Source organism: Pangasianodon hypophthalmus, chromosome 28 (genome assembly GCF_027358585.1).
Source record: "Pangasianodon hypophthalmus isolate fPanHyp1 chromosome 28, fPanHyp1.pri, whole genome shotgun sequence".
In the NCBI taxonomy this organism is placed as follows: Eukaryota; Metazoa; Chordata; class Actinopteri; order Siluriformes; family Pangasiidae; genus Pangasianodon; species Pangasianodon hypophthalmus.
The window spans coordinates 5,283,296-5,309,230 of record NC_069737.1 but is presented as its reverse complement, the minus strand read 5'-3'; the positions used below and the strand labels follow the sequence as shown (position 1 = coordinate 5,309,230).

At 38.0% G+C, this 25,935-nt stretch overlaps 1 protein-coding gene across 22 annotated transcripts in view; it reads right to left on the bottom strand.

The window, feature by feature from the left end:
- Nucleotides 1-25,935, bottom strand: part of LOC113545745 (receptor-type tyrosine-protein phosphatase delta) — a 370,010-nt gene that overhangs the window by 56,751 nt on the left and 287,324 nt on the right. For 12 of the 22 annotated variants that reach the window (XM_026945226.3, XM_053230763.1, XM_053230771.1 and 9 more), the window contains 4 exons: nt 11,567-11,755; nt 8,447-8,464; nt 5,768-5,878; nt 3,345-3,356 (listed from right to left, as the gene is read on the bottom strand). In XM_026945226.3, the coding sequence (XP_026801027.1) occupies nt 3,345-3,356; nt 5,768-5,878; nt 8,447-8,464; nt 11,567-11,755 (330 nt within the window). The remainder of the gene's footprint in view (nt 1-3,344; nt 3,357-5,767; nt 5,879-8,446; nt 8,465-11,566; nt 11,756-25,935) is intronic. The other 10 variants (XM_053230769.1, XM_053230770.1, XM_053230780.1 and 7 more) reach the window with 3 other exon arrangements.

The window sequence follows — 25,935 nt, the reverse complement described above, 5'->3', positions numbered from 1 at the left end:
AATTGCCGCCCAGGAGCAACATGGACATTTTGATAGCGAGTATTTGATTACAAACTATTTCGCTATGACATGTAACTATCCAACAATTTGATCAATGTGTGACCTTCACCATGTGAGGAAATCACACTTAGCTAGCAAGGATTTGGCCAACATGATCTTTACAGGAAGCTTAGGCAAGAAATAAAAATAAATAAAAACACACACATGTTGTATTGGCAAAAAAAATAGTACAGTTTCTTAAAACTGAGGAGCCAAAGTACTTTATTGGAATGAAAACCCAATTTTTTGCCCAAACCCGATTTTTCGTCTTTTTATCTCTTTGCCAGAATCCTGCAGAAACATCTGATGGGTTTTCCCAGATCGCCTCCCATATAAAGTCACTGTTATGTCCTAAAGGTTTATTTTTACATTTTAACAATCCGCATTTACCAACTTGAATTGACAACTCCAATGTTCATCATTAAAACGTTGGGGATTTTACTAAATCCATTCATGAATAGCTCTAGCACTGATGGTCTGATGGAAAGGTCAAGAAGCACACACAAACACATACATACATGTCCATTTCTAACAGGGTTTCAGCAGCGGGCTAGTTTTCTCACATATGGTAAGTCATGCACATAATGGCCCATTCCAGTCCACATGTAAAATACAACACGGGGAGGGAACTGGAGGAGCGACGGCATGCTCGACCTCAATGCTGCGTTCTTCCATTTGATGTGAAGGAATGTGCTGCCTCACATTGCCACATCAGACAGACATAAAACACTTCATTAAAAAAAGGGAAAGGAGAGAGAAGGAAGGGAATGCTTAGAAGAAATAGGCAGTTATAGTAAAGAAAGTGGATACAGGTCTTGAAACAAATGATATGTAACAGAAAGAAATTAGAAACAGATTAAAATTTAAATGGCCACATAGGCACATGGTAAACAGGTAAACATGCCAATTTAAAAAAAAAAAGGAGGAATCTCTGGCACAAAAAGAATCATAGGGAAACAAACAGAGAGAGAAGTTAGGATGAATAGGAAGAATGAGAGACAAATAAACAGGACAAAAATAATAGTAGAAGGGTGGAGCGACATGTTACAGGAAATTAACAGGATTATCTGTGAAAATGATTCAGACAGGGCTCAGAACATTATGAGAAGGATAAAAAGAAGGGAAGCCAGTAGACAAGCAAGATAGGAAATCAGACAGAGGAAGGAAGTGGGTTCGAGCTTCTCATTTAGGAGAGACCAGTAGCATCATTACAAACACGGAGGACAGAGGACGCTCAGGCAGAACAAGCCAGGAGATTTGGAGACTCAGATCAAACACATTTCGTCAGTGTTTCTGATTAGTACACAGCAAAATCTTTCCAAATTGTTCCATAAAAGATAAATTGCTTTACTTTTTTTTTTTACATGCTTTCTTTTCTCTCTCCTATATTTTTTCAAGGCCGCTATGGTGGGAGAATGTCAGGAATGTTTGCTTTTGTGTTGCGGGAGAGAATTTAATGACTCATCAGTGTATGAATGAGATCCTCCCATCGCTAGATCACTTTTAATTAAAATTGCATCAGCTTAGTGACTTTGGATGAACTTTGACTAATATTTGACTAATACTGCAATCCTTGTACAATAGTTCTTTATTTAAAAAAATACAAACAAAAACATAAACTCATTTTTTAAATGTTTTTGGAATGATTGGGAGTGAAGGAGTTAGAATAATAAAGGTGGATTTGAGAGAGAGAGAAAGGGAATGAGAGAGATAAAAAAACCCACACAATTGATGAAGCTCATTCGGCTTAAGACACCAAGCTTCTCCGGAGAGGAATTCTTACATTATTAAATACAACTTTTCGCTTCTATTATATTTAATTAATATTCTATTGAAGCCCGCTCCCGGAAGACATAATGTTATCCCGTTCATTTGAATACCATTACATTTGTCAAGTCTGCCGAATGATGCTCGACATACATCATTCTTTCATTAGTGGCCCATTAAGTGTGTGGGAGAGAAAATCCTTCACGGAGCCAGGAGCAGGAGATCTGGGCACGGTGGATTAGAGCCTTGGCTGAGATTCGCCGCCCTTCAGTTTTCATTAAAACAAACGAGGCAGAGGCTTTAAAGCGTCCTCTGAGTGAGAGAGCTCAAGGAAAAAAACATTTCATGTTGGCACGTTATCCAAAGAGCAATCAGAGTGTACTGAGTGGCGGGAGGTCAATAATAGTTTCAGCGGTGGTTTATTCTTAGCTTGATGAATTGATGAGATCATGTTTCATGACTCACTGGAATTTTTTTCCCATTTTGGCAAGATGTGTGAATTTTTTTTTTTTAAATGAGCATTTAATAAACTGACAAAGTTTCCAAATAATCCAGGAGTGAATTGATAAGATCTTTCCCAAATAAATAAAATCTTACTGAATTTATTACATTTATTTTCTGTATTAATTAGATTTCTTTAGGGAATGTACGTTTTTTTGCCAATTAATAAGGTACTTGTTATAGGATTATTGATGCAAGAAACTGATTCAATTTCTTTTTTTTTTTTTTGCATTGATTATATCTTCCCCGTAATTAAGATTTTTTTTCCTAAACTGAGATTTTATTAATACATTGATTAAGATAATTTGTTGAATTAATTTTTTTGCTGACTCGATGAAAATTGTTTACTGAATCAAAGAGATTTATTTTATTAAAGCTCAAGCTTTCATTTTTCCAAACTGATGATGATTCCTTGCTGAACAGCTGTTCAGTAACAACTTTACCATGCCCAAGGTCCTGATGGATCAGGAGTCTATCCCTTAACTTCAATTCAAGAGGTGTATGAGAGATATGTGTATGGCATTGATTTTGCTGTTGCCAAACTGATGAGAAGGTATTTGTTGAATTGCTGAGCTTATTTGAGGACCTAAGCAGGAACACTGACGTTAAGATCTACAGCTAGCAGGGGTTGTGGTCCATAGGTGGAGCAGCACCTGTTCGTCATGCAGAAGCTGCATTCGGCAAACGACACACATTCTCTCTTGACATGCGGCACTTTTTAGACGGTTAATCATAATAGCCAAGGCCATGTGCATTCAGCACAACGAACAACAACAAAAGGGGGTAAAGTGGACCGTATCCATGACAGAACAATACAAAAGGAACCAGAACAAGAAACAGAAATGAAAAAAAAAAAGGAAGAGAGACCACACATGTGCATTCATTTCAGTTGTATTGGTGACAGCTGTGGTGGCAGTTTCATGTTTGCAATTCAAGGCAGCTACTTCATGTTTTGCTTTATTTATTTATTTTTTTTGTCTTTTGAGTTCTTTGAGTTCAGTACAATGAGATGATTAGAAAGTAAAAAACACACCAACCTTCTCGCAGCTCTGGGGAATGTAGGAAATTTTGATGCGGAACACAATGAAATGACAAAAGGAGAAAAAACAGGGGAAACACAGAGAGAGTAAAAAGGCCATGTACAACTGCTACTCATACACATCTGTTAGAGGAAGGCCATTTGGTATTTCGGAGAGAATCCTACACTTCTGTACTTCAGGGACAAGAAAAAAAGACTGCCTAGCTTTTAAGATATTACACAGCAAAGTCACCAGAGTTGACTGAACACCTACAGTTTAACTGTAGAGTGCTACACAGTAACACCTCTGCTGGCTATATACGGCCATAAAAAAACTCTGGAAATCCATCATTCCTATGGAATGTTCTAAATGGAGCTACATTCTGGTGACGGGAACACGGTTTTTGTTAATTTTATCAACTACAAAGCCAAAAGATTGGGTAAATTCTTTTGCTCTATGTGCTGTCTTGCCCCCAAGTTCTTTCTTTTCCAAACCCAAACATTTAGTTACTTATATTTGTCTGATTTAAATACAATAAAGTCCTCAACGCCACTGACGCCCATTTTGTAGCATAAAAACAGCTAAAAGTTAAACCCTCCAAACTCAAATATCTCTTGGTGGGTTCAGGTTTTCCATTAATGTCATGGTAATTAATGAGTAATGTACTGTACGGCAAACAAACAAAATAATAATCAAATAATTTACTGTTGCTACATAAAATCAACGACAATATCATTCATTCATGCCAGTAGACGTTCATTCACCACTTTCTGATTTTGCTGTGTAAGCAGATTAACATTACCATTACACCATGTAGGACATATCAAACTGCCTCAAGTATGATTCTGTCATTTAAATTATACTTATACGGTATCTGCAATTTTCATATGCTTACATCCTTATCATCTAACTTTATCAAAGATTAAAGCCAATAACTTTATCAATAAAATACGTGGGACATAATCTTGAATAATAATGTAAAAACATCCCTCTCTGGCTACAGTACATGAGTTACAGTAGAGATTTAGACCCATGGTTCAGCTAACACACGTCTATATATTTTTACTTCTTCGTTATGATACATATATTAATGATTAAAAATAAACTTTTACAATTAGGAAACATTTAGGTCTATGTTTATGTAATATTTGTTATACATCATTATCCTGTACTTTACATAAATACGATAAATGTATTTCATATTATAGATTTCATTTTATTTTTAATCGATTAAGCAACATTATCCCTTTGACATACACAGTTACAAATCTGCTTTTGGGAAACTGTAATATTTTGCAAATTAGTAGACAGTGAATATGTGTATGTTATTGTTAACCATTTAGATTTAGTAACAGTTGAGAATATTCAATATTGTTAACCTAATTTTTATATAAATATTGTCTCTTGCAGTAACCTGCAGTAAAAAAAATTAATGGTATAAACAATTTTTTTGTATGTTATATTAAAGAGATATTTTTGTATAAAAACTGTTGCAAGGACAACCTGTTTTTAGAGTTTACAGCATTTTATAATAATCTGAATAATTAAAAATATTTTATTTAATTATTTATAAAAGCATTTTTCCTTTATATATATTTTCTTTACAAATAATTAAGACTTTTGAACAGCACTTTACTTAAAAAAATCCACAAATCACAAAGCTCAAAGATACTATATTGCCCTACATAGGAACATCACTGTCTCTTATATGCAAAACGATTATATGGCTTAAATGGAAACATTTTTCTTTAGCTGTATAATCTATAAAATATCTATACATCATTTATATTTCCTTGATTTAGGCCAATGTTGACAATTTAGCATATTAGTTCCTCAGAGGCCAAATGAACAAAAGTATTACTGATAAGTAATGATTGTAAAATAACCGGACATAATTTGGACTTCTCTCAGTCAGGTTGTTTTGTGCCAAGGCAAAGCAAGTCAAAGGGTTAATGTCACATTTATAACAGATTTATATTTCTTGAAACATATGCTCACTTTGCATATATTCAAGTACATTTTATGTCAAAAGAAAGTTTTTTTAATTAAGATTTTTTTTCCCTCCATTGTTGGCAGAAAAGGGAAGAAAAGAGAGAGTTGGATTCAGCGTGCTGTAGGAAAAAAAATAAACATGGGTACATCCCATAAACCTGCTGCAAGCTTAGGGGTCAGTGTAATTAGTGTCACACCAGGCAATCGTGGCATTAAAGTAGGAGAATTAACAGAAAACCAAACAAAAAAAACAGGCGAAACTCAAGGAGGGAGAGTCAAATGCAACAAACATACTTACAAAATTTGTAGCCAGGAAACTTTGGACCCAATGATCCATTTATCCTGATCATTTCTGTTCAATATGCTATAATAATTCCCTCTATATATTGAGTACATTACAGTACACTAGCCCAGTAATCAGCACAGAGTTGTCCCAGGGGCTTTCCTACCTCGGACATATAAGTTTGCAGGAGCCGAGTAGCGGGTGCCGTCGTTATTAGTCGCGACACACTCGTACTTTCCTTGGTCTGACTCCTCGCTCTGTTCGATCTGCAGTGCTCCTGTATGGCGGGAAAGAGTATGGGGCAGATTCGGGTGTTAAGGTGAAAAATCTCACAGTGCAACAAGAGACTAAGCAAAGCAACGTTTTGACAATTCCTGTTTCTGTCACATCGGCGATATTTTTCTCTCTCACACATTTTTTTCCCTTTGTATTGTAAAAAATATATATATAGACGCAAAAACATATTAACTAACTGTTCTTGTATAATTTTCTAAAAAAAAAAAAACACATTATAATTAAAAAAACACTATATATTAAATCATTATATCAGCCACCTGCTGATTTCTGCTGGATTCAGGCTGAACCATAAAAAAAAAAAACATAAAACAGCATAAAAAAAAAAAAGTCACAAACCTTCTTAAATGCTCGCTGTAAAAATGAGCAATCGCCCTGTCATTTCTAATGCAGTGCCTTATTTCTGTTGTCTAGTTGCATCACTGAAATCGTGATCATTTTAGCTGAATAAATTGTTTGGAGAGTTCCAGGTTAAATAGTGTGGCTTTGGCATGTGCTGATAATCACTTATTTTATATAAAGCCATACTGAAGAATGACTTTTTTTTTAAGTAGGCAACATTTTGGGTCAGCATTTGTGCTCATGAGATAAATTCTATCCAACTGAAGAAGCTTAAGCACTTAAGAAAAGATTTTCCTTAGGATATTATTTTTGGCTAAATTTGAAAAAGTCATTCCAGTCAGTAGTTTTATAATATATACAAAAGGCACAACTTTATAATGTTACAATCCATAGTAAAAGATTAGGAATTTACAGTGATATGAAACTGCAATATCAGCACATGCCTAGTGTATTTTTTTTTATTTATTATTATTATTTTATAATTGTATATTTTATGGATTTTTTTCACTACTTTTTAGAGGACTGGACTCAGACCATGCACTGCATTAGACGTTTGAGGCGACACAAATTACGCACTGATCATTCTCTTCTTACAACACACTGTACAAATCACATTGATGGAAAAGGAGAACATACAGTCTACATGTTGCAGGGTTTCTAAAGCACTTTAGCTCTGGCTTTAACATGACTTGGATGCTATTTGCTAGCATTGCCAGTACAATTAAAAAAAAGGATTTGAAATTCGAAGGGACAGAATAGAGCCCTGCAATATACAACACCTGACAGGACTGTTCAGCATGGGAGAGGATGAATGACACTGCTTCAGGGCAGCATGGATCAAACGAAAAAAAGGATTACAGTATACAAAAGCAGCATAACCAGGGAGGACAGTCCAAAAAAAGACACTTGAGTTAGAAAATTTGGTGTAGTCAATCATAAATTCGAATTATTCAAAGATGGCCCATGACTCGCAAAAAGAACCAAAAAAAAAAATTTTGTTTGCGACAAAAAAAAAGATGTTTGCTGCTTGGGCTTTGAAAAATTGTGTTAGGAGATTCATCATCATCCAGACCATTACATCACCCTCTGTCCCAAAATGATTGACATGCAAGTCAAGAAATGTATGTCAGTGCAACTTACAACCTTTTTTTGACAACCCTTAGCTGAAAAATAAAACGCAGGTGCATTAGAGGTCAAAATTCAGGTCAAAATGGCCAACAAGAAATCAACCAACCACTGCCATAGCTTGTTCAAAGCTACAAATGACACCCATAAAAATCCACCAATGGGATCAGCAGTGTGGTGTCACATGACCAAAGGAAAAACTTTTTTTTTTTTTTTAATATATATGCATCAAACCACGTCTCCACCTCCTGAGTTGCTCGACAAAAATCACAAAACGGGCACCTCAGTTTGCTCTGCCAGACCCTTTGTTAGCTTTTCCCCAACCCTGAAGAATAAAAAAAGCAAAACATCAAAAAGGAAAGCCTTCAACCCAAGAAAAGTAAGAAGGAAAAAATAGGTGGTAGAAGAAAAAAAGCACCGGAGAAACTTTATCAAAAAAGTGGTTGTTTGGGCTTTTTTTAGAGAAGGGTACAGGTAGAGGAAAGCACATAGAGATTGAGAATTTAAAAAGATAAATAGACAGTATTTTTTCTTGAAAAAAAAAAATTCTCGTGGCAGAGGAGAGGCGAGAAGTTGTCCGCGAGTCCGTCATCGTATGGCACGAGTGTGCAAGAACAGCTAAGGGGGGAAAAATGTTTGGTTGTTTTAGTTGGACAAAAAGAGGGACACATGAGTCGCTATGGCCAAAAAGAAAGACAGAACAAAAGCAATAATAATAATAAAGAATAATAATAATAAAGAATAATAATTAGAAGAAACAAACAAAGAAAAATAAAGAAAACGCCACTGGATATGCTTCTTTGTGTCACAGTAAGCATATCGCAATTTATTAACTGGAAAAAAAGAAATGAAGTGAGGAATGAAAGCAGATACGCAAAAGTCAAATGGAAAGAGGAAACGGAAAGAGATGGAGAAGGGGGTGTTTAGGGTTTAGGAGGGTCTGGGTAGGAGGGGACGGAGCGAGGGATGATACAGGGTGTTGAGATGGAGAGACGAGACATATACATGGAGGCGGACGGGATGGAAGGACAGCGAGAATGAAGTTTTGTTTTTCATTCTGTGAACTTCGGTTCAGCTCTCTTACCTCGTATTGGAGTACCACCTGGGTGGATAATATGAATGCAAATAAGATTGGAAAGAAGAAGCATTAGTACGAGAGGAAGGAGGCTGGGGGCTTTGGAAGAAGAATCAAATTAGCTTTTTCTGTTTGTTTGTTTGGTTATTTTTTCTTTAAACAGAGTATGTTAAAAAAATTAAGGTACTGTAGAAAGAGAAGAGAGACAGAGATAGAGAGAGAGACAGAGAGAATGATTTCCTCTATTGGCAAAAAAACAGGTAGGTTATCATTGGAAGCAGTTTGGAAGGTGTTACACTGGTTATGTGCAAGGAAGGTGCCATTTTGAAATTGTTTAGGTGTTTAGAGGGAGTTAGGATCATCTTTTTGGACAACCTAAGACCTCTGATTAAAACCTGGATTCATTTATGTTCAGGTAGAAAGGTAGTATGGTACTGGGGGGAGGGGGGTGAAGGAAGTGAGTCAGTGAGAGAAGGGACGTCCACACATGGAGGGACACATCAGAAAATCTTTGCTCATTTGTCCTGCTCAGTCATAACAATTCGTTTTATGTGTCCTTAACCAGGTGCGTGTGATTTTTTCTTTTTATATACATATATATATATCTATGTGTGTGTGTGTGTGTGTGTCTGCTATATATCTGTTAACTGTGCTAACTGTTAGTAAAATGCATGCCATGCATTTTAATAAGAGTTTGAGAGACATGAAACATTAGTGGGGGTGATGTGTGCTTCAGAGCTACGCACTTACCAAAGGACTCTGGAGATTTAAAAAATACGGAGAGAAGAAAGACAGCATAGAAAATATGATTATATTCCTTATGTTTAGGAACAGGTTTTTGTTTTCTTTTCTTTTTTTGGTACAGTTAATTCTTAAGACTCTATTGCACAGCAGAATAAGAGGCGTACATGTAAAAAAAATAATAATAGGGTTATAACGTCACACAGTGCTGCTCACAACAAGAGAAAGGAAGTTAAACAAGACTAGTGAAGACAAGACACATTAGAGAGTCAGGTGATCACACAGATCAAATTATTAGGAAATCTCCCCTTAGCTAATATAGCAAACTCCAATTATCTGGGTTATAAACTGAGTGGGCAGGGAGTATAAGGAAAATTTCACAAGCATTTCACAAGAGAAGCAAAATCTGAGCAAAGCAAGGAATCACAAGCGGCCGGGGAAAGCTAGACACAACGACACAAACACACTACTGTGGCTACGGGATTATGGGAAAATCTTCCACTATGCTATCACCAACAACTCCACTCATGATTTAAAATGTTTCAAACTGACGAGAAGTGTTAAATGTAAATGTGACCCTGCGATCACATTAGAAGCTCACAAGTCACTGATGTCGCCTCCAGTTTTTTTTAGTATGGGTGTGGCCTGAACCTCTTATGGGCGTGGCCTGTCCAGCTTTTTAGAGTTTTGTGAAATTAGCTGTTAAATAGTAGCGACTAATTTGTTCTGGCAAATAATCTATAAACCTCGCATGGTTACAGTTTAAGAAAAAAAAGAAATCCTCAATGGCTTTTTGATGTTTAAAAGTTCTTCTTTCAAAAAGATAAAAAATTATCTTTCTTATGGTCTCATTGGAAGCACTGATGAGGGAAACCCTGCTGGAAACAAACCTAAGTTTAAGTTTCATATTTCTGATATTTCTGTACATTGTTAGTTGTAATCTTCTTTTTAAAATATTTTAAATTTAATTTTATTCACGATAATTCCAAATTTGATTAGTTATTTAAAAAACTACTAAAAGTAATGACTTTAAATGCCTGTCTTGAGTGGAACTGTTTGCCTTGGCTTATGTTACTAAGTGAAGAATATAACATGATGGGGGCATGTTGTTATTGGAAAATAATCAACAACAGGGTAGTGTGATGTGTTATTTACCAATAACAGCATGTCTCAGTGTTGTCTTCATCTTAAACCACAACAATTGGCCAACACTATCCATTTTGTGTAATTGACAAATGTAATTTCTTTTTATCCGTTTACAGTTACATTTAATAAAACAGAAAACAGCAAAGCCCTTCTTCTGGAAAACTGACAGCTTCACCTCTGATTGTTACAAAGTGCTGACACTGGAGACTCCTTCCAACAGTGCTTACAGAAAACTTCACCATATCAATGATCAAACAAATTCGTAAATACGTTTATGTGGAGCGTCCACCCTACAAGCCCTTGTTTAAGTGGCTACTATAGACAATGCATTAATGAGTGCACTAATATAAACCTGTCAGAGAGGCTGTAATACAAAGTTAATCAATACCTCCTGACCAATCAGATTCGAGTATTCAACAGCGCTGTGGTTGTATAATTTTTTTAAATTACATTTTTTCTGTTTAGTAAATGTAACTCTTTTATGAATAGCTATGAGCTGTTTAAAGTGAGGTAGAAACTGGGGGACATGCGTCAACAAATCATTTAGATTCCACGACCAATCGGCATAAAAAAAAAAATTACTTTGCTTGCTAGTGTGAGCGCAGGGTTACATGGACGAAGGTCACACAACAGCCATTTCAATCAGCTTGCTCTGGGATTGCTTTAGAAGTCACACATGGACTCGTCACTGGTCGTTATATTGGACGAATATAATAAAAAACAGCATGAACCATGTGGAGGTGGGGGAGGGGAGGAGGTCCTTTGTTCTGAATGAAGCCCAATGTTGAAAATTAGTCATTTTAGAGAAGAAATTGAAAGTAAAAAAACAAAAGAAAGAAAAGAAACAGACACAAGTATGCCTGGTCACTTACTGTGATGGAGCAGTAGAAGGTACAAGTAAAAAAATAAGGATGATGATATAAAACCTGCTAAGTGTGCAGTCACAGCAGTGAGTCATGGGTAATAATGGAAGCGCTGATCAAAATAAAAAACGCCTCGAAAGCAACACACATGGGTGTACAAACACATACACATACACACACACACACACAGACAGACAGACAGACAGACAGATACACACACACACACACACATATAACACAGAGAGACTCATGGCATTATCTACATAAAATAAAAAAGAGTTAGATGAGAAAGAGGAAGGTTTAAAAGAAAAGAAAAAAACAGGAGTGAAAGGAAAAGGAATTCTCGTTTCATTTTTGGCAGAAGGATGAAGAACTTTACCTGATCGGAGCTGTTTGATTCTGCCATTGTTGTTGCTGGTGTTAACAGGGAGGAAATCTTTAAACCAGGAGATATCGGGGTCAGGGTTCCCGCTTGCGGCACACAGCATGGTGGCGGTGCGCGTTCGCTCCACTACCTTCAGCTGAGGACCCATATCTATAGTGGGGAATCCTGGAGGAAGCTGGTCCTCTGGAACACACACACAGCAAATGTTACACACACGGGTTTTGTTTCAAATAGTCAGCATCAGCTACTGCTCTGAGCCCACATCCCCAAAACATCATACAGTTAACTGAGAGAGTGAGAGAGAGAGCGAGAGAGAGAGAGTTCAAAGTGATGCTCGCTCTACCATTTAACAATGTGATGCTTTTTGGAAACCGAGAAACAAAATGATGCCAAAAGCACATATCAAACACACAGAGATCATATCCTAAACCATAAAGTACATTATCTCAGACTGTAGTGTAAGGGTCATGACCTAAAATTATGTCTGCGTAAAAAAAAAAAAAATCAGTATCTACTCTACTGTATAAGCCTCAGCAGTGGGATGCAAGTGGGATTTTTTTCTCTTCTTGATTAGTCTCTCACAACAAAAAGAAAAACAAACAAAGCAATACGTTTTTGTTCCTCTTTCGGCTGCTCTCGTCAGGGGTGGATCATTGGTCAGCGTACTTGATTTAGCACAGTTTTGACGCCGGATGCACTTCCTGTCTCAACCCTCCCCAGTTTAATGCGGGCATGGGACTGGCACTGTCGTGTGTGGTTCCCTGGCCGGGAATCGAACCCGGGCCGTGGCGGTGAGAGCGCCAAGGCAAACTGCTAGTCCTTCAGGGACCCAAACAAACCAATATATACTATATTTAAAATGAAAAATATCCCAAATAGAATCAATTTCATGTAGATTTGATTATTAAAGCTTTTTCTAGACATTTTATTCCAAATGTCTAAGTTTGAAATTGTCTCGTAATTAAAGCATTTATTTCTAGAAAGAAGCACAATTATATGACAAAGTAATAAGTGTATATTTGTTGTATAATAATCTCATAATGAGAAATACTGAATAAAATTCCTTTGACTATTAAAGGTATTTTCCCTTCCTAAGATAAATCTTTTCTTGGTTAGTTTTAATCATTTTGAAAAAATAAAGTGTGTTTATGGTGTGGTGATTTCTTGTTGGTAAGATACTGTGATCATTATCGAAGTGTCTGACTTCACTTCCTGTATAAGTCGCTTTTCATGGTATGTTATGTTAAATTAAATCGTAAGATCTGCTGTAGAGAAAAAAGGCAGGAGTGTACTAAACACAGTGTTAGCTAACACAGCTACTCCAGCTAGTGGACTATTTTTACACATAGCTCAGTGGGTTAGTATGGAACCATACAGAGACTGGATCATCTGCATCACTGTTTCTTTCATAAATCCATCAGCATTCTTCCTATCTTTCCTCTCTACACTGACTCTTATACCTCCGCTTACACCTCAGCTCAAAAAGCTTCTTTCTGTTATATTCAATATTTATCTTTTTTCTCCTAAATTCCAAGTATTTATTATCACGGTTATAAAAGCTGGCACAGATCTCTATGCTCTATTGTACTTGAATAATGAGTCCTAATTAGGAGTGTCTGTGTGTGTATGTGTGTGTGTGTGTGTGTGTGTGTGTGTGTGTGTGTGTGCGTGTGTGGTGCTGTGCTCAACAGTTGCACTGTTTCTGTTCTGTGAGATGTGAAATCAGATAAGTGGCGCAGCGCGACAAACATCATCTAAAGGCGAGTGCACACACATACACACACAGGCTAAACAAACCCAATCTAACACAGATAAGCTCCTGACAGGCCCTGAGGGCTTTGGACAAAGAGCTCACTGAGGACGACAACAGTGCCGGCAGGAAAAAAACCCCACATTACACACACCCCGCTGAGAACACACACACTCTGACACGAGAAAAACACACACTTCACATCCAACCCACATTCTGCCCAAAGGTATGGTAGCCAGGGTGATGTAAATATACACAAAAACATGGTTAGCATAGTGATTGGCAGGATTGGGTACCTGGAGCATCGTTCTTCCTGTTTTGATACGGGTAATTAAATCTTTCCCTCTAATCTCTCGCTCTCTCTTTCTTTAGGTGTTTTGGAGACATTCCCGTCATTAATTTTGCATGAGCAGCATCATGTGGAAAATGCCACTGTGCTACGACTGTCATGGCTGAGCGCCAATCCTGCTGCTAGCTGAGTGAGTGAGCGAGAGAGTGAAAGAGAGAGCAATCTTCGTCCTGTTTTATAACTCGTGAGGTAATTTGTTCATTTCCAAAAAAAAAAAAAAAAAAAAAACCAACTTTGGTAGGCTATTAAAGTCCATTAGTTCACTTTAGTTTAAATGCTTGGCATTGTATTGAGCTATCAAACTTTTTATTCTGCCTGTACTCTCAATTCCAAGAACCTGCAAAATGGATGTAAGTACTTGGGAAGGATGTTGTCGCTAAGTTACCCTAAAATCGCAAATAGACAAGGAGGAAGAACATTTCCATAAGGATTTGAGGCGTGTTACGTATTACATACTCAACTTTAGTCTTTAACAGTAACAATCTGCGTTTTAAAGTTCAATTCACTCAGAAAGATATATTACCTACAGTTGCTAAATTGAGCATAAGAGATTATGAGCTAGCTAATTACACGTACAAGTACACTTTGCTAACCAGAGGATCGTCCTGACGGAAATCAGAACAACCTTCCATATTAGAAGTTTCTCACATTCTGAATTAAAAAAAATTATGTAGGTCTTGCCCTTTGCTCATTAAAAAAATCCAGACTTTGAAACTTCCTACACTTTCTATGTTTGGTTTTCTTGCTCATTTTTAAAAAGTTATTGCCTGCATAATGAAAAGACTAATTGTGAAATGTGATCTGGATCATGGAGGGTTCTCCAGGGGTTCTTTGGATAGTTAAATGTTCTCAGCTTCCTAAGAGGTACTACACACTCTCCGATAGACCACGACTATGTTGTAGAGTTCTTCCAGGAATGTTTAAGGGTTCCTTCAAAATTGAAGAACCCTAAGACGTCAACTTTATGTCCTGGGTTGTACTGTGATAAAAGAATATTCATACTTTTTAAAAAATTTGCTCAGGTCTGAAAGCAACCGCCCTAAAAATTTTCTTAAAATAGCTGACATTCTTCTAAGAACACTATGGCCATGGAAACAAGACAAACTGGACAGAAGAAGGAACAGTTTAATGTTGACGCTGATCATGGGGCTTGATAAAGGTGAAGTTAAAACCAAAGCTTGTGACAGTTTCATGGAAATGATTTGACTCTAGTAAACTCGAGCAGCCTTTTCCTGAACTCCGTGTGTGGTTTGTGCTTTGTAGTTGTACAACTGTATAATGTGATGCCAAGTCAAACAAGACAAGGAAATGTTTTGCACAAACTGACCGAGCAAGTACAACAGTGGGCTTTCAATTATTCCAAGTGCGGAAGTATCGGGGAAGAAATCAGAGGTTTTGAATCCAGCGGTCTTTAGTCGCACCACAAATCGTGAAACATGGACTGAAAATCTCGAAGACGAAACGGCACAGCCGCAGAATTACGTCTGCCTTGAAGTGTGTGCATGAGAACTTGTGATTGGAGGTAAATATACTCGGTTTTAATGCTGTCTATCTACTGACTCACCCAGTTTATTCTTTGTAAGAAATGTAATCACATTTATTAAATTTTATCACACCATTTATTCCGTTTGCATTCATCATTCAGAATTTTTCATGGTGATTCTTTGCTCAGCTGATCTCATAATTTAGGATTTGCAGAAGCTTAGAAAAGTGTGTCAGCCATGTTAGCTTCTGCTAATGCAGTGTTTTAAAAACTTCTTGTGCAAATGTGCAAATTGTTTACAAATCTCACGTTCTACAGTCACAGGAAAATGAAGTACACTGTCGATATTTTTCAAGAATAGAATGTGGAATATGCTCTGTATACTTTATACTGAACAAATGCACATAGCTTAAGTAGAACCAGTCATGTGACTATGACTATCTTACTCATTGTTCAGAACCCTGTCTGCTTTAGGAGCTGGAGGTGATCTGAATTGCCATCTTCGGTTTCAAATCAATCACACGTCCTAGAAAAGAAGGCACGATGTGGTATAAAATGGCAACAGGAAAAGGGCAAAGCAGCTGAAGAGGTCCTCTGAGTATTTTGGGAGGAAACTGTAAACCTCTAGCTGACCTTAACACAGTGTTCGATACAGAGGAATGGCAGGTAAAATGGTGTTATGGGGAGCTGAGACTTGCTGGAGGTTGTGGTTAGACTCCATGGTGTGTATGTGTGAAGAGCTTGAGATGGGTGTCTATTTCATGCACTCACAAAAAAAGCCAACTCTCAGCTAAAATCTGATACCGAACCGGGAGTCTTAAGAAGGACTATTAATGAAATACTGTCTCCTGCCCAAGCATTAACATCTCATGCATCACTTTCTAAATGTGGGCTTGTTATACACATACGTACTTCACAAACTTGAGAGGGGGAAGAAACAATGCTAGCTAGCCAACTTTGATTAGCATCAACACTGAAAAGTTGTTTGATTTTACCTAGCTAGTTCAAAGCGCTTAATAAGTCATCAAATAATGCTAACTTATGTTTACAGCTTTTACATTCAACAAAGTATTATTTGTGTTTAGAGAGGACCAAAAAAACGAACAATGATGAAATTTACCACACATAAAACCTCTAACGTTGTGAGTTTGTACAAATTACAGTTGTTGATTGCATATCAGTGTTTAACCTCAAATCTCTTGTTTAACTAACTAACATTTTCAAGTAGCGAGGTGGTGTTGCTAATGTACCTTAAATAGCTAAACTGCTTTATGGTAAATCTTGTGCAAAAGTACACAAATAATATATTTCCGTATTGATTGTAAACAAAAATCACACAAGCCAATGTGAATAAACTTTTTGGTTACGGTTCCATGCCATCTAGCATTACATACGCATAATATACACTCACAAATGTACAGAGCAGGCTTGCGCAAATAACTAACTGTTACGGTCATTATTTATTGCAGCCAAAAAAAAAGTGAGTAAAAATATTACTAAATACAGACTAAAATACTGACAGTCCGTACTGTTTCTAGCAAGCTAGCTTAAGAAGTTTTTTAAATGTAATTTACATAATATTATATAATCACATTATTCTACATTTTATTATTTCTCATTTTAAGTATGAAAGAAGATAATTACTAGTGGCTCTAAGGACTGTTTGTTTATAGCTAGCTAGCTCACAAAATAAAGAGAAATGTCTTCAGTTTTAGTTTCAGCTTTATTTTCCATTTTATTCCTATTTCTCTTACATCAGGGTATATGTATATTTTATCTTTTATGTTTAACATGTTAAATTATAACTTTTAAAGTCTAAAGTAGTTCATGCACAGTGGCAGCCACAACTGACAATTTAGTTTGTTTCTGATCTGAACAACAGCCATTTAAAAATTTCCATTTACTTGAAAAGTCATAAATGAACCATAATATAGCTAATGTAATGTATAATATATAATAATCTAGCATAATATAGTTTTTCTAACTCTGATATCTCCACATCCAGACTGTTTTTGCAAGTTTGGTATGTGGATTTTGCTTCCAAATCGTCGAAGGTAACTTCAGAGTCAAAGTCCGAGTCAAATTCCATGTAATTTAACTGACTAGGCTGCATTCAGCCCCTCCGGCTACTCAAAGCATAACAATGACAATCCATGCAGGTTAGAAATCGATGAATGCCTGTCTCAAAGCATCGCCGGAGTGCAAAACGAGCCTGCGAGCACATGTGGACTGTTTTGCTATGAGAAATCAATTTTTGACCTTCTGCTTGCTCAGTGCAATCGCCTCCAAATATTTCCACTTAATCTGCCAACACCATGAGGACGTGTATCCGCAAACAGCAAGCAGAAACCCAAGATGTTTTACACCTTACTGACGTTTTTATAACATTCGTTCAGAAATATCGGCCTGCTGTAGGAGCCATTTGTTTATTTTCTTAGATAATTCCCTTTTAGGTTAATCCTCTTTAGGTAAAAAAATTTTCCATGTTAAGGCTGAATACTGTATCATTTATAGCAGGAAAGTTGATATGTGAATATGTAATTCATTATGCTAATCACAACAGCCACAAATGCCTGAACTTCTGAGATTAGATGATGTGAAACGCAAGTTGTTAGCATAAATAAATGAATAAATACATGCATAACATATAACATAATTCATTTAGACTTGCACAGTGCTTATCCTGACGCATTTATGGATTTTTGTTTTCTTCTAAAGTATTAAGTCTTATGTTGAAAATCCCAGGGTTAAAGACACAGGAGGAAACATTAATTGGCCGTAGGACACCGCGCCCTCCAGCTGTTTGGTACGTCAATCAAGACGAGCTTGTGCTCTCAAGATGCTCCAAAATGCCTCAGGTGATATTTAGATCGTTTCACAGCTCCTCAGCGTGGATGCTGTGCTTTTCCTCCGCGAAAGGAATAGCAATGATTTATGGAAAAGTTCTATTCCACTTTCTCTGCATGAGTCTCGGATAGACAAGAAACCTCAAAGACTCAGCAAAGTCACGGCTAACACGGATCATAGCTTACGGTATTACAATGGTCAAAAAAGGGTTTCATCCAGCACCCTAAATGCTTTCTCAGTTTGTTCACTTTAGAACACTCAGATGGTTTCCTGAAAGCTAAAACCATAACCATCCAAAGAAAACCTAAAAAATTCACTCTGCTAACAAAAAAAAAAATAAATAAAAAGAAAAGACTGGATTGGAACTGTAGAATTGGTGATGTCAGTACTTTGGGGTGTAGTCATCACCATCACTATTTTATCACCATGACAACAAATAGGTTGTTGATCAGTGTTCATCAGCAACCACCTGGTTTTTCTGTAGCATTGCTTTTTCTTGGCATTCTCTTAGAATTTCCTATTTACTCCATGGACTCTTCAGAAAATTCTTTAAAAAACACTTTAAAGTGTCAAACCAAACCAAAAAGCAACAAGATGGAAAAAAAAGATTGTGACCTAAGTGTAGTAAGGGAAATCAAAATTAGGGAAACAACTTCCCATAATGAATCTACCAATGTTTTCATCGTGTTTTAACTTATCTTAGAATATTATTAGTGTCTCAGAATATTCCTACCTGATTCCAGAGTTATTACGCTTCTTATTCCCAATCTTTTCAACAAACATGGTGGACCAATCCCACAATGCAAGGTGGCGTAACATCGATTCATATTCCCTAATTCCAAGACTTCAGTAAATAAATGCTTTTTTTTTTTTTTTTTTTTTTTTTTTTTTTTTAAATCGGATTGACTTGCGGCTTCTTTTTTACTTCTGGAACCTCACTACTGAGCTCATGACTTCCGAAAAAGTTACACTGCTAATTATAATGCTAATGTAGCTCTGAAATGATATATTGCTGGAATAAGTACTCTAACACTCCAGATAACTCAAAGGATATATATATAATCTTAAAGAGATAAGTTGTGTGACTGGATTGGTGGGAAAAAAAAAGAGAAAAGTAAAAAAGGTGATTGGTCACAGCTATTATTTTCACGTCATGTGTCCTATGTTAGAGAACACTCAAGTTTGATTACATAATGATTTCTTTTATGAACTGGTGAAAATGCAGGTGACCATGGGACCAGTGTATCCACACTAAAATGTTCAAAGACCTGACAAAGTCACAGTAACCAACAGCTGGTCACTTAGGGAAACACTGCGATCATTAGATTTGCTTGTGGAGACCTCTCAAATGAACAGCCTGTGGTATTTTGTGCACACACACACACACACACATACACACACATGCACGCACACTCACAAAGATTAATCACCATTACATTTATAAATCACCATGCAAATTAAAGTGTGGCTCACTGCAGCACCTCTGCTGATTAACAGCCAGAACAGGCAGCCGGCAGCGGCCACGTTTCCTCCAGCCGTAATGCTAAGCAAATACCACCAATTATTGTTAATTGATTTGTGTTCACGACACAGTGTTTGGCGTAGCGGCCTCTGAAAACACGAGGGTTATTGACAAAAACATTAAAATGCATAAATTAAGTAATATCGCACACGTGTTGCGCGGCAGGAGGCTTTATCACGCGCTATTCCGTTAGCAGTTCCGGTAATAAGCACAGGCTCGGATTTCAAGTTCTGACTGAATAAATAAATTACCCCAAACGTATGTAGTGTTGCTCTGGGGAGCAACAAACTTGCTTCCTACAACGAGGAGAGAAAAATGAACTGAAATTTAGCGAGGAGAGAAAAAGACAGGGAGACAAATGTGGAGTGAGCGAACGGCAACAGAGAACTTAGGATTGAAATAAAGAGCAGATTTCATCTTTTAAGCATTATAGTAAGCTACTAGGATTATTATGTAAGCTTTATCTTATTTATATGTCACCATATTATTATTATTTTAGAAGTTAAAAAGCATTTGTTTTGTTTACTAAAATTTCAGCATAATTGAGAGGTAAGCAAAATCATCCAAAGCATTCTGAAGCAAATCAGTAGCCTACACTAACATGTCACATTTACTAGGAGCTAGTTAGCTAGCTAATGTTGGCTAGATGAAGTTCTCTGTAATGCTAGCTTTAACTAGGAGCTAGTTAGCTAGCTAATGTTGGCTAGATGACATTCTCTGTGATGCTATCTTTGTGAAAACAGTATTTGAGAACTTAAAGAGGTATTACTGATTTTTTTTTCATTACCAAACCCTACTTTTATAACAAAGCTGAAGAACTATTTACCTCAGAATAATCCTCATTAGGTCAATTATTTACCTCACATCAAACCTGTAGCTATGAGCTACAATTCTCTTAGCAGTGTATATGTTTGTTAGTTAGCCAGATATCTCTAGTTTCACAGGGGAAAAAATGCACACTCTTACTTGAAGAATTAAGAAGTCATGCCCTAAAGATAAAAAAACAAAAAACAAACAAAAAAACAACAACAACAACAAAAAACCCTCCGGCCATCCTGTCTCACTAAAATACTAAAGTCTTCCACACTCCAAAAGAGCTAATATTGTAACAGCTCAAACGAAGAAATCTCTGAGTGGTACCGATATGAAAAACTCTTTTCCCCAGTGATAATTTACACCCATTACCCTCCATGCTCAGGTCATCAGGCAACAGATAGATGTTCTGCCAAACCTCCATATCTCAACCAATGACCCTTAGCATTCCTTATCTAACCGAGGGAGTCATTAACCCAGAGCCATTAAATTGACGTGTATGATTTGCAATAATCACTGTAATCTGTAATATGTGCTCGGATGAACTGACTACATATTTTACACATTAGCACGGCTCTAATTTAGCCAGATCGTAAACGATGCTTTTATTTATTTATATTTTTTCTAATGAGGTGTCCTCCCACTTATTTATAGCTAACTACACAGAAGTAATATTCTCCTTGAGAGGACCTTCTAATTAAATAAAGCTAATTGACTTTCTATGAACTGGGCTAACATCCAAACATGATTACTTGCTATTGGCCTGTTTAGCTTAGCTGTGCTTGTTTAGCTGAGAATGAGTGAGGCCATGGAAAGAGCAGAGGAGGAAGCTAATTCTGTTATCTCTACTGGGGCCATTTCATTAGCGCAGTGCTAACACAGAACACACAAGAAGTGATATCTCTCAGCAACTGAACTAACTGTATTGATCCAATTGGTTGAATGAGTCTGTGAAGTTCTGCTTATTTTTGCTAGGAGAGGGAGAAAAAAAAGGCTGCTAATGTGCTAACATTAGTGCTAATCTTTCTAGTTTTGTCTACAACAAAAGAAATCTCCAAGTAAATCAACCTGCAATCTCTGTGGACTCAATATTCAAAAGGATTTTTGTTTAGCCACAGCACTGAAGACGAAACCGTACATCTTGCGGTTACTGTGCTGCCTCTGCCTCTCAGCTGTAATATCAGCAGTGCACATATTGGACTGAGGCAGGTCCTTTCCATCTCTCTCTGTGTGTCAGCACAGTGAGACTTTTCACTCACGGGGAGAGGTTATTCTTTACCCAGAATTACCCTGCGGCTATAACATGATATATTTGTTGCCCTTTTTTTCTTTTTGAGCGGATACAATCTCCTTACAGAAGCCTGGTCCAGGGATCCCTCCTGCTGAAAAAATGACAGATTACCAACGTGGCCGAATAGCGGAAAACTCTTCGAGTATGACACCTATCCGTTTTATATTTTCCGCTTGCTTTCCCGCTTTTGTATGAAGCGTCAGGCCAAAGAGGTTTAAGGTTTAAGGCCCGGCTGCGTTCGCCTCAATCCCCGCGTTTGATAAGAGCTTTTCTGGCCACACAAAGACTCAGAGACACAGCTCTCCTCTGGGGTGTGACAGGAGTCCATGTTGGCCTTTTTGGCGGCTGTGCAGGATTGCTCAATTGCACGACCTCAATCGCACAGCTGAACGGAGGAGGATGAAGGGAAAGCAGCGGAGGCTTATACAACATCGATCTGAGGTTTATCTCCTATCACAGAAGTGAATGAAGTGAGAAATGGCTGAGGGAGCGAATGATCGGCTGGCATGGAGGTTAATGAATGATCCCTCATAAGAACAATGTGCGAATGTGTGTGTGTGTTTTAATTGCACTAATTAAAGTTGCTTCCTGCAATAAGACTTTGCAGACATGCAATACACAGAAAAAGCAAGAAAATGTGGGAAGGAAGGAAAAAAAACAGCAGACATAAGAGGGAAAGACAGACTTCCTCCGAGGTTCTGGCCTTGGAAGCAGAAGAATGAACAGGGTCCTGGGGTGTGAAGGATGACAGCGTCCTTATGATAAATTGTGCTGCCTCGTCACGTAGCGGGACTGCTAATGCAGTGCCATATGGCCGAAACCAAAATGACTGCCTTAGTAACCTATAACCTCCACCATGACAGAGGAACACCGCAAACTGTTGTTTTCCTCTTTTATACATCATGTCCTTTTCCTTGTTGTTGTTATTTATTTTTTTAACGGAGTCTGTTTGACCAATCAGCGGAGCAATGAGAGCATCCTCATAAATGCACAAGGCTGAAATGTTATACAGGATAATACTGGAAAATTATGTTATCAAGCTAATGTAATGCAGTGTGGCAGAGAAAAAGACAAAATAAAGATGCTAACCTTGACCCGTCAATATCATCAAAAAAAAATGTGGCAAGTACTTCCCTCCTTTATTTACCATTATAGCTGAAACAAACATGGCTGCCTCACTAACTAACAGCACAGTGTTACACAGGATAAATCTGGAAATTAGAATATTATAATATAATGTAGTATGGCCATGTAGTATGGTATTACTTAATACCATGACTAAGGAAGAAATAAAACATGTCCTGTACATTTCCTCCTTCATTTAATACTGGAAAATATAATGTAGTATATTGGGGGGGGGGGAAAGGCTGAAACAAAATGGCTGCCTTGCTAACCTTAACCAACACTAGCTTGCTTTCTTCTTTTATTTTGTATAGGAAATGAAACAAACATGGCTGCCTCACTAACACTGACCCACTATTAATATCAAAAGCAAAACATTATAGCTTGTCATTTTATATATAATGAGGTGAATTTTTTTTACATACACAGGCTAATGCTGGATAATGCATGGCTGAAACAAAGATTTGTAAACAAGCCTTGCTAATGCTGACCTGATGCTAGGTTGGCAGCATAACAGAGGAGAAGGAAAACTGTACCATGCCATGGCCCCTTTCTAATTTAATCTAATTTAATATGATTAAACACAAAACGCTACACATAATATTAAGATGGCCGCCTCGCTGTAAACCAGGACGGAGGAGGAGAAAACAGTGGCTTGTTGCTTCCCTACTTTACTCTCCAATTTAGCTAAAACAAACATGGCTGCCTCAGTAACATCTACCCACCACTAGTACAGCCAAAGAAATATTCTTTTCAGTTTAATTGAAATACTCACAAAACACTACATAATTATTTAACCTACAATGGCTAAGCAAGGGCTGAAATTAAGATGGCTTCTGCATGATTGTTAGCAGCTATGTAGCTTTTCCACAATGATGGAGAAGGAAAGCTGCTGCTTTCTTCTTTCAAAACAAATATGGCCACCTCATGTCAACCTGCTACTCTCTGTGCATTTCTACATTTCCACATTTTCTAACAACAAAATACTACACAGTACATTATAATAAAGACGTAGCATACGTGCCTGCTGCTAACTTGTCCCAGAAGTTTAGTAATGAGTGAATGAATACACTGCTTCCCTTGTGAGTGTGTTTCAATCCCCACACACATCCCTGTTTCTGTGATGTATTTAATTATGTTTCCCCTGGCAGTGGAGATAGCGAATTGTTAATTACGCTTTTGTCATCTCTTGAACAGACCTACTCAACCAAACGGGAGAGCTCTTGATTAACAATGCAGCTGGTTATTCCAACTATGTGCCAAAACTATGACGCCATTTACACTCTCTATCTCTCTCTCATTTTTTTAAACTCAACGGTTCCTTCTTCACTATGCCAAATCTCTTGTTCTCTCTGTTGCTCTCTTTCCCTCTGTCCGTGCTGTTTATTTCTGTCATCCTTCTTGTCATGCACTGCCCGGTCTGAGATAAGAAGGTTATCTTTCGTATTCTGACAGGTAGCTAATCTGACCACCACATGTTTTATCTGTGCAGGACAGCCTGTTTATAATCTTATGAAATGTTTGCTGTGTTTTAACAGAAATGCAGGGCAAAAAGGCAGAAGAAAAAAAATATTTACTTTTTGTCTGCTAATACATTTCAACTATGCATTTAAATGTGTATAAAACAACATAAGCTACTACAGCCTAGTTTGATGTTAGCGTTATGATTAGCGTTATGATCTAGCGAGCACACATGGTCAGCTCTGATTTAATCAGCATGCTCATTTCTTCTCTTTCACCTCTTGGTTTGGCTTTCAGCTCTTAAAAATACCAGATTACTCTTCGTACCCACCTCTACAATGTGAAAGAGGCATGCGCCTGTCAGTGCCAGTGAAGGAGGTATGGCCTATGCGCCTGTCAGTGCCAGTGAAGGAGGTATGGCCTATGCGCCTGTCAGTGCCAGTGAAGGAGGTATGGCCTATGCGCCTGTCAGTGCCAGTGAGGGAGGTACGGCCTATGCGCCTGTCAATGCCAGTGAAGGAGGTACGGCCTATGCGCCTGTCAATGCCAGTGAAGGAGGTACGGCCTATGCGCCTGTCAATGCCAGTGAAGGAGGTATGGCCTATGCGCCTGTCAATGCCAGTGAAGGAGGTATGGCCTATGCGCCTGTCAGTGCCAGTGAGGGAGGTATGGCCTACGCGCCTGTCAGTGCCAGTGAAGGAGGTATGGCCTATGCGCCTGTCAGTGCCAGTAAAGGAGGTATGGCCTATGCGCCTGTCAGTGCCAGTGAAGGAGGTATGGCCTATGCGCCTGTCAGTGCCAGTGAGGGAGGTATGGCCTATGCGCCTGTCAGTGCCAGTGAGGGAGGTATGGCCTATGCGCCTGTCAGTGCCAGTGAGGGAGGTATGGCCTATGCGCCTGTCAGTGCCAGTGAGGGAGGTATGGCCTATGCGCCTGTCAGTGCCAGTGAGGGAGGTATGGCCTATGCGCCTGTCAGTGCCAGTGAAGGAGGCGTGGCCTCTGTACCTACCAACCAAATGCAGGAGGTGTGGCCTATGTACCTACCAACCAAATGCAGGAGGTGTGGCCTCCCATTCTCAAAACTAACACTTTTCTTCCCGTTTAAATGAAACTATTTGCACAATGGTGTATTGAAACAACTCTTAATTGTATCTAATTGAATTGATGCTCCTTTAAATCTGTAATACACTGGATCATTGCTCACAGAAGTTGAGTACATTTTAGAGATGCAATGCACGTTTTCATGTTTTCCTGCTCTAACAAAAACCTGATGCAACTTCTTACCTCTTATAAACACTAAATCACAAAAATGTACTGCACATGAGGCCAAATAACCAACTGCTGCCATGCACAGATGGCCAGCTGCTGCGAGATGCTCCAGCTCTGCTCTTTGTGCTGCGTGTGAGGTTTTTCAGGATTGAGATGGCGCTATTCCGAGGTGCCAGAAATCCCCCGACACGCACAATAACGTAAATCTGTCTAAAGCAGGAGAAGGACTGCTCTAGCCACTCACCCTCACACTCATCGTTCGTGTTAGCAGGGGCGATTATGTGCTTAAGTGTAAACGTGTATCGATTGACTCCACCAATAAGTCTATCGAGCTGAGTCATTGGATTTAAACTGATAGCTGTGTGTAAGACGCTCGTAAATCACACAAGCACACAGCCGCACAAACATTCCTGCAGAGAGAGCTCTAGAGACTGTGCATAGTTCAAGCTAATGTTT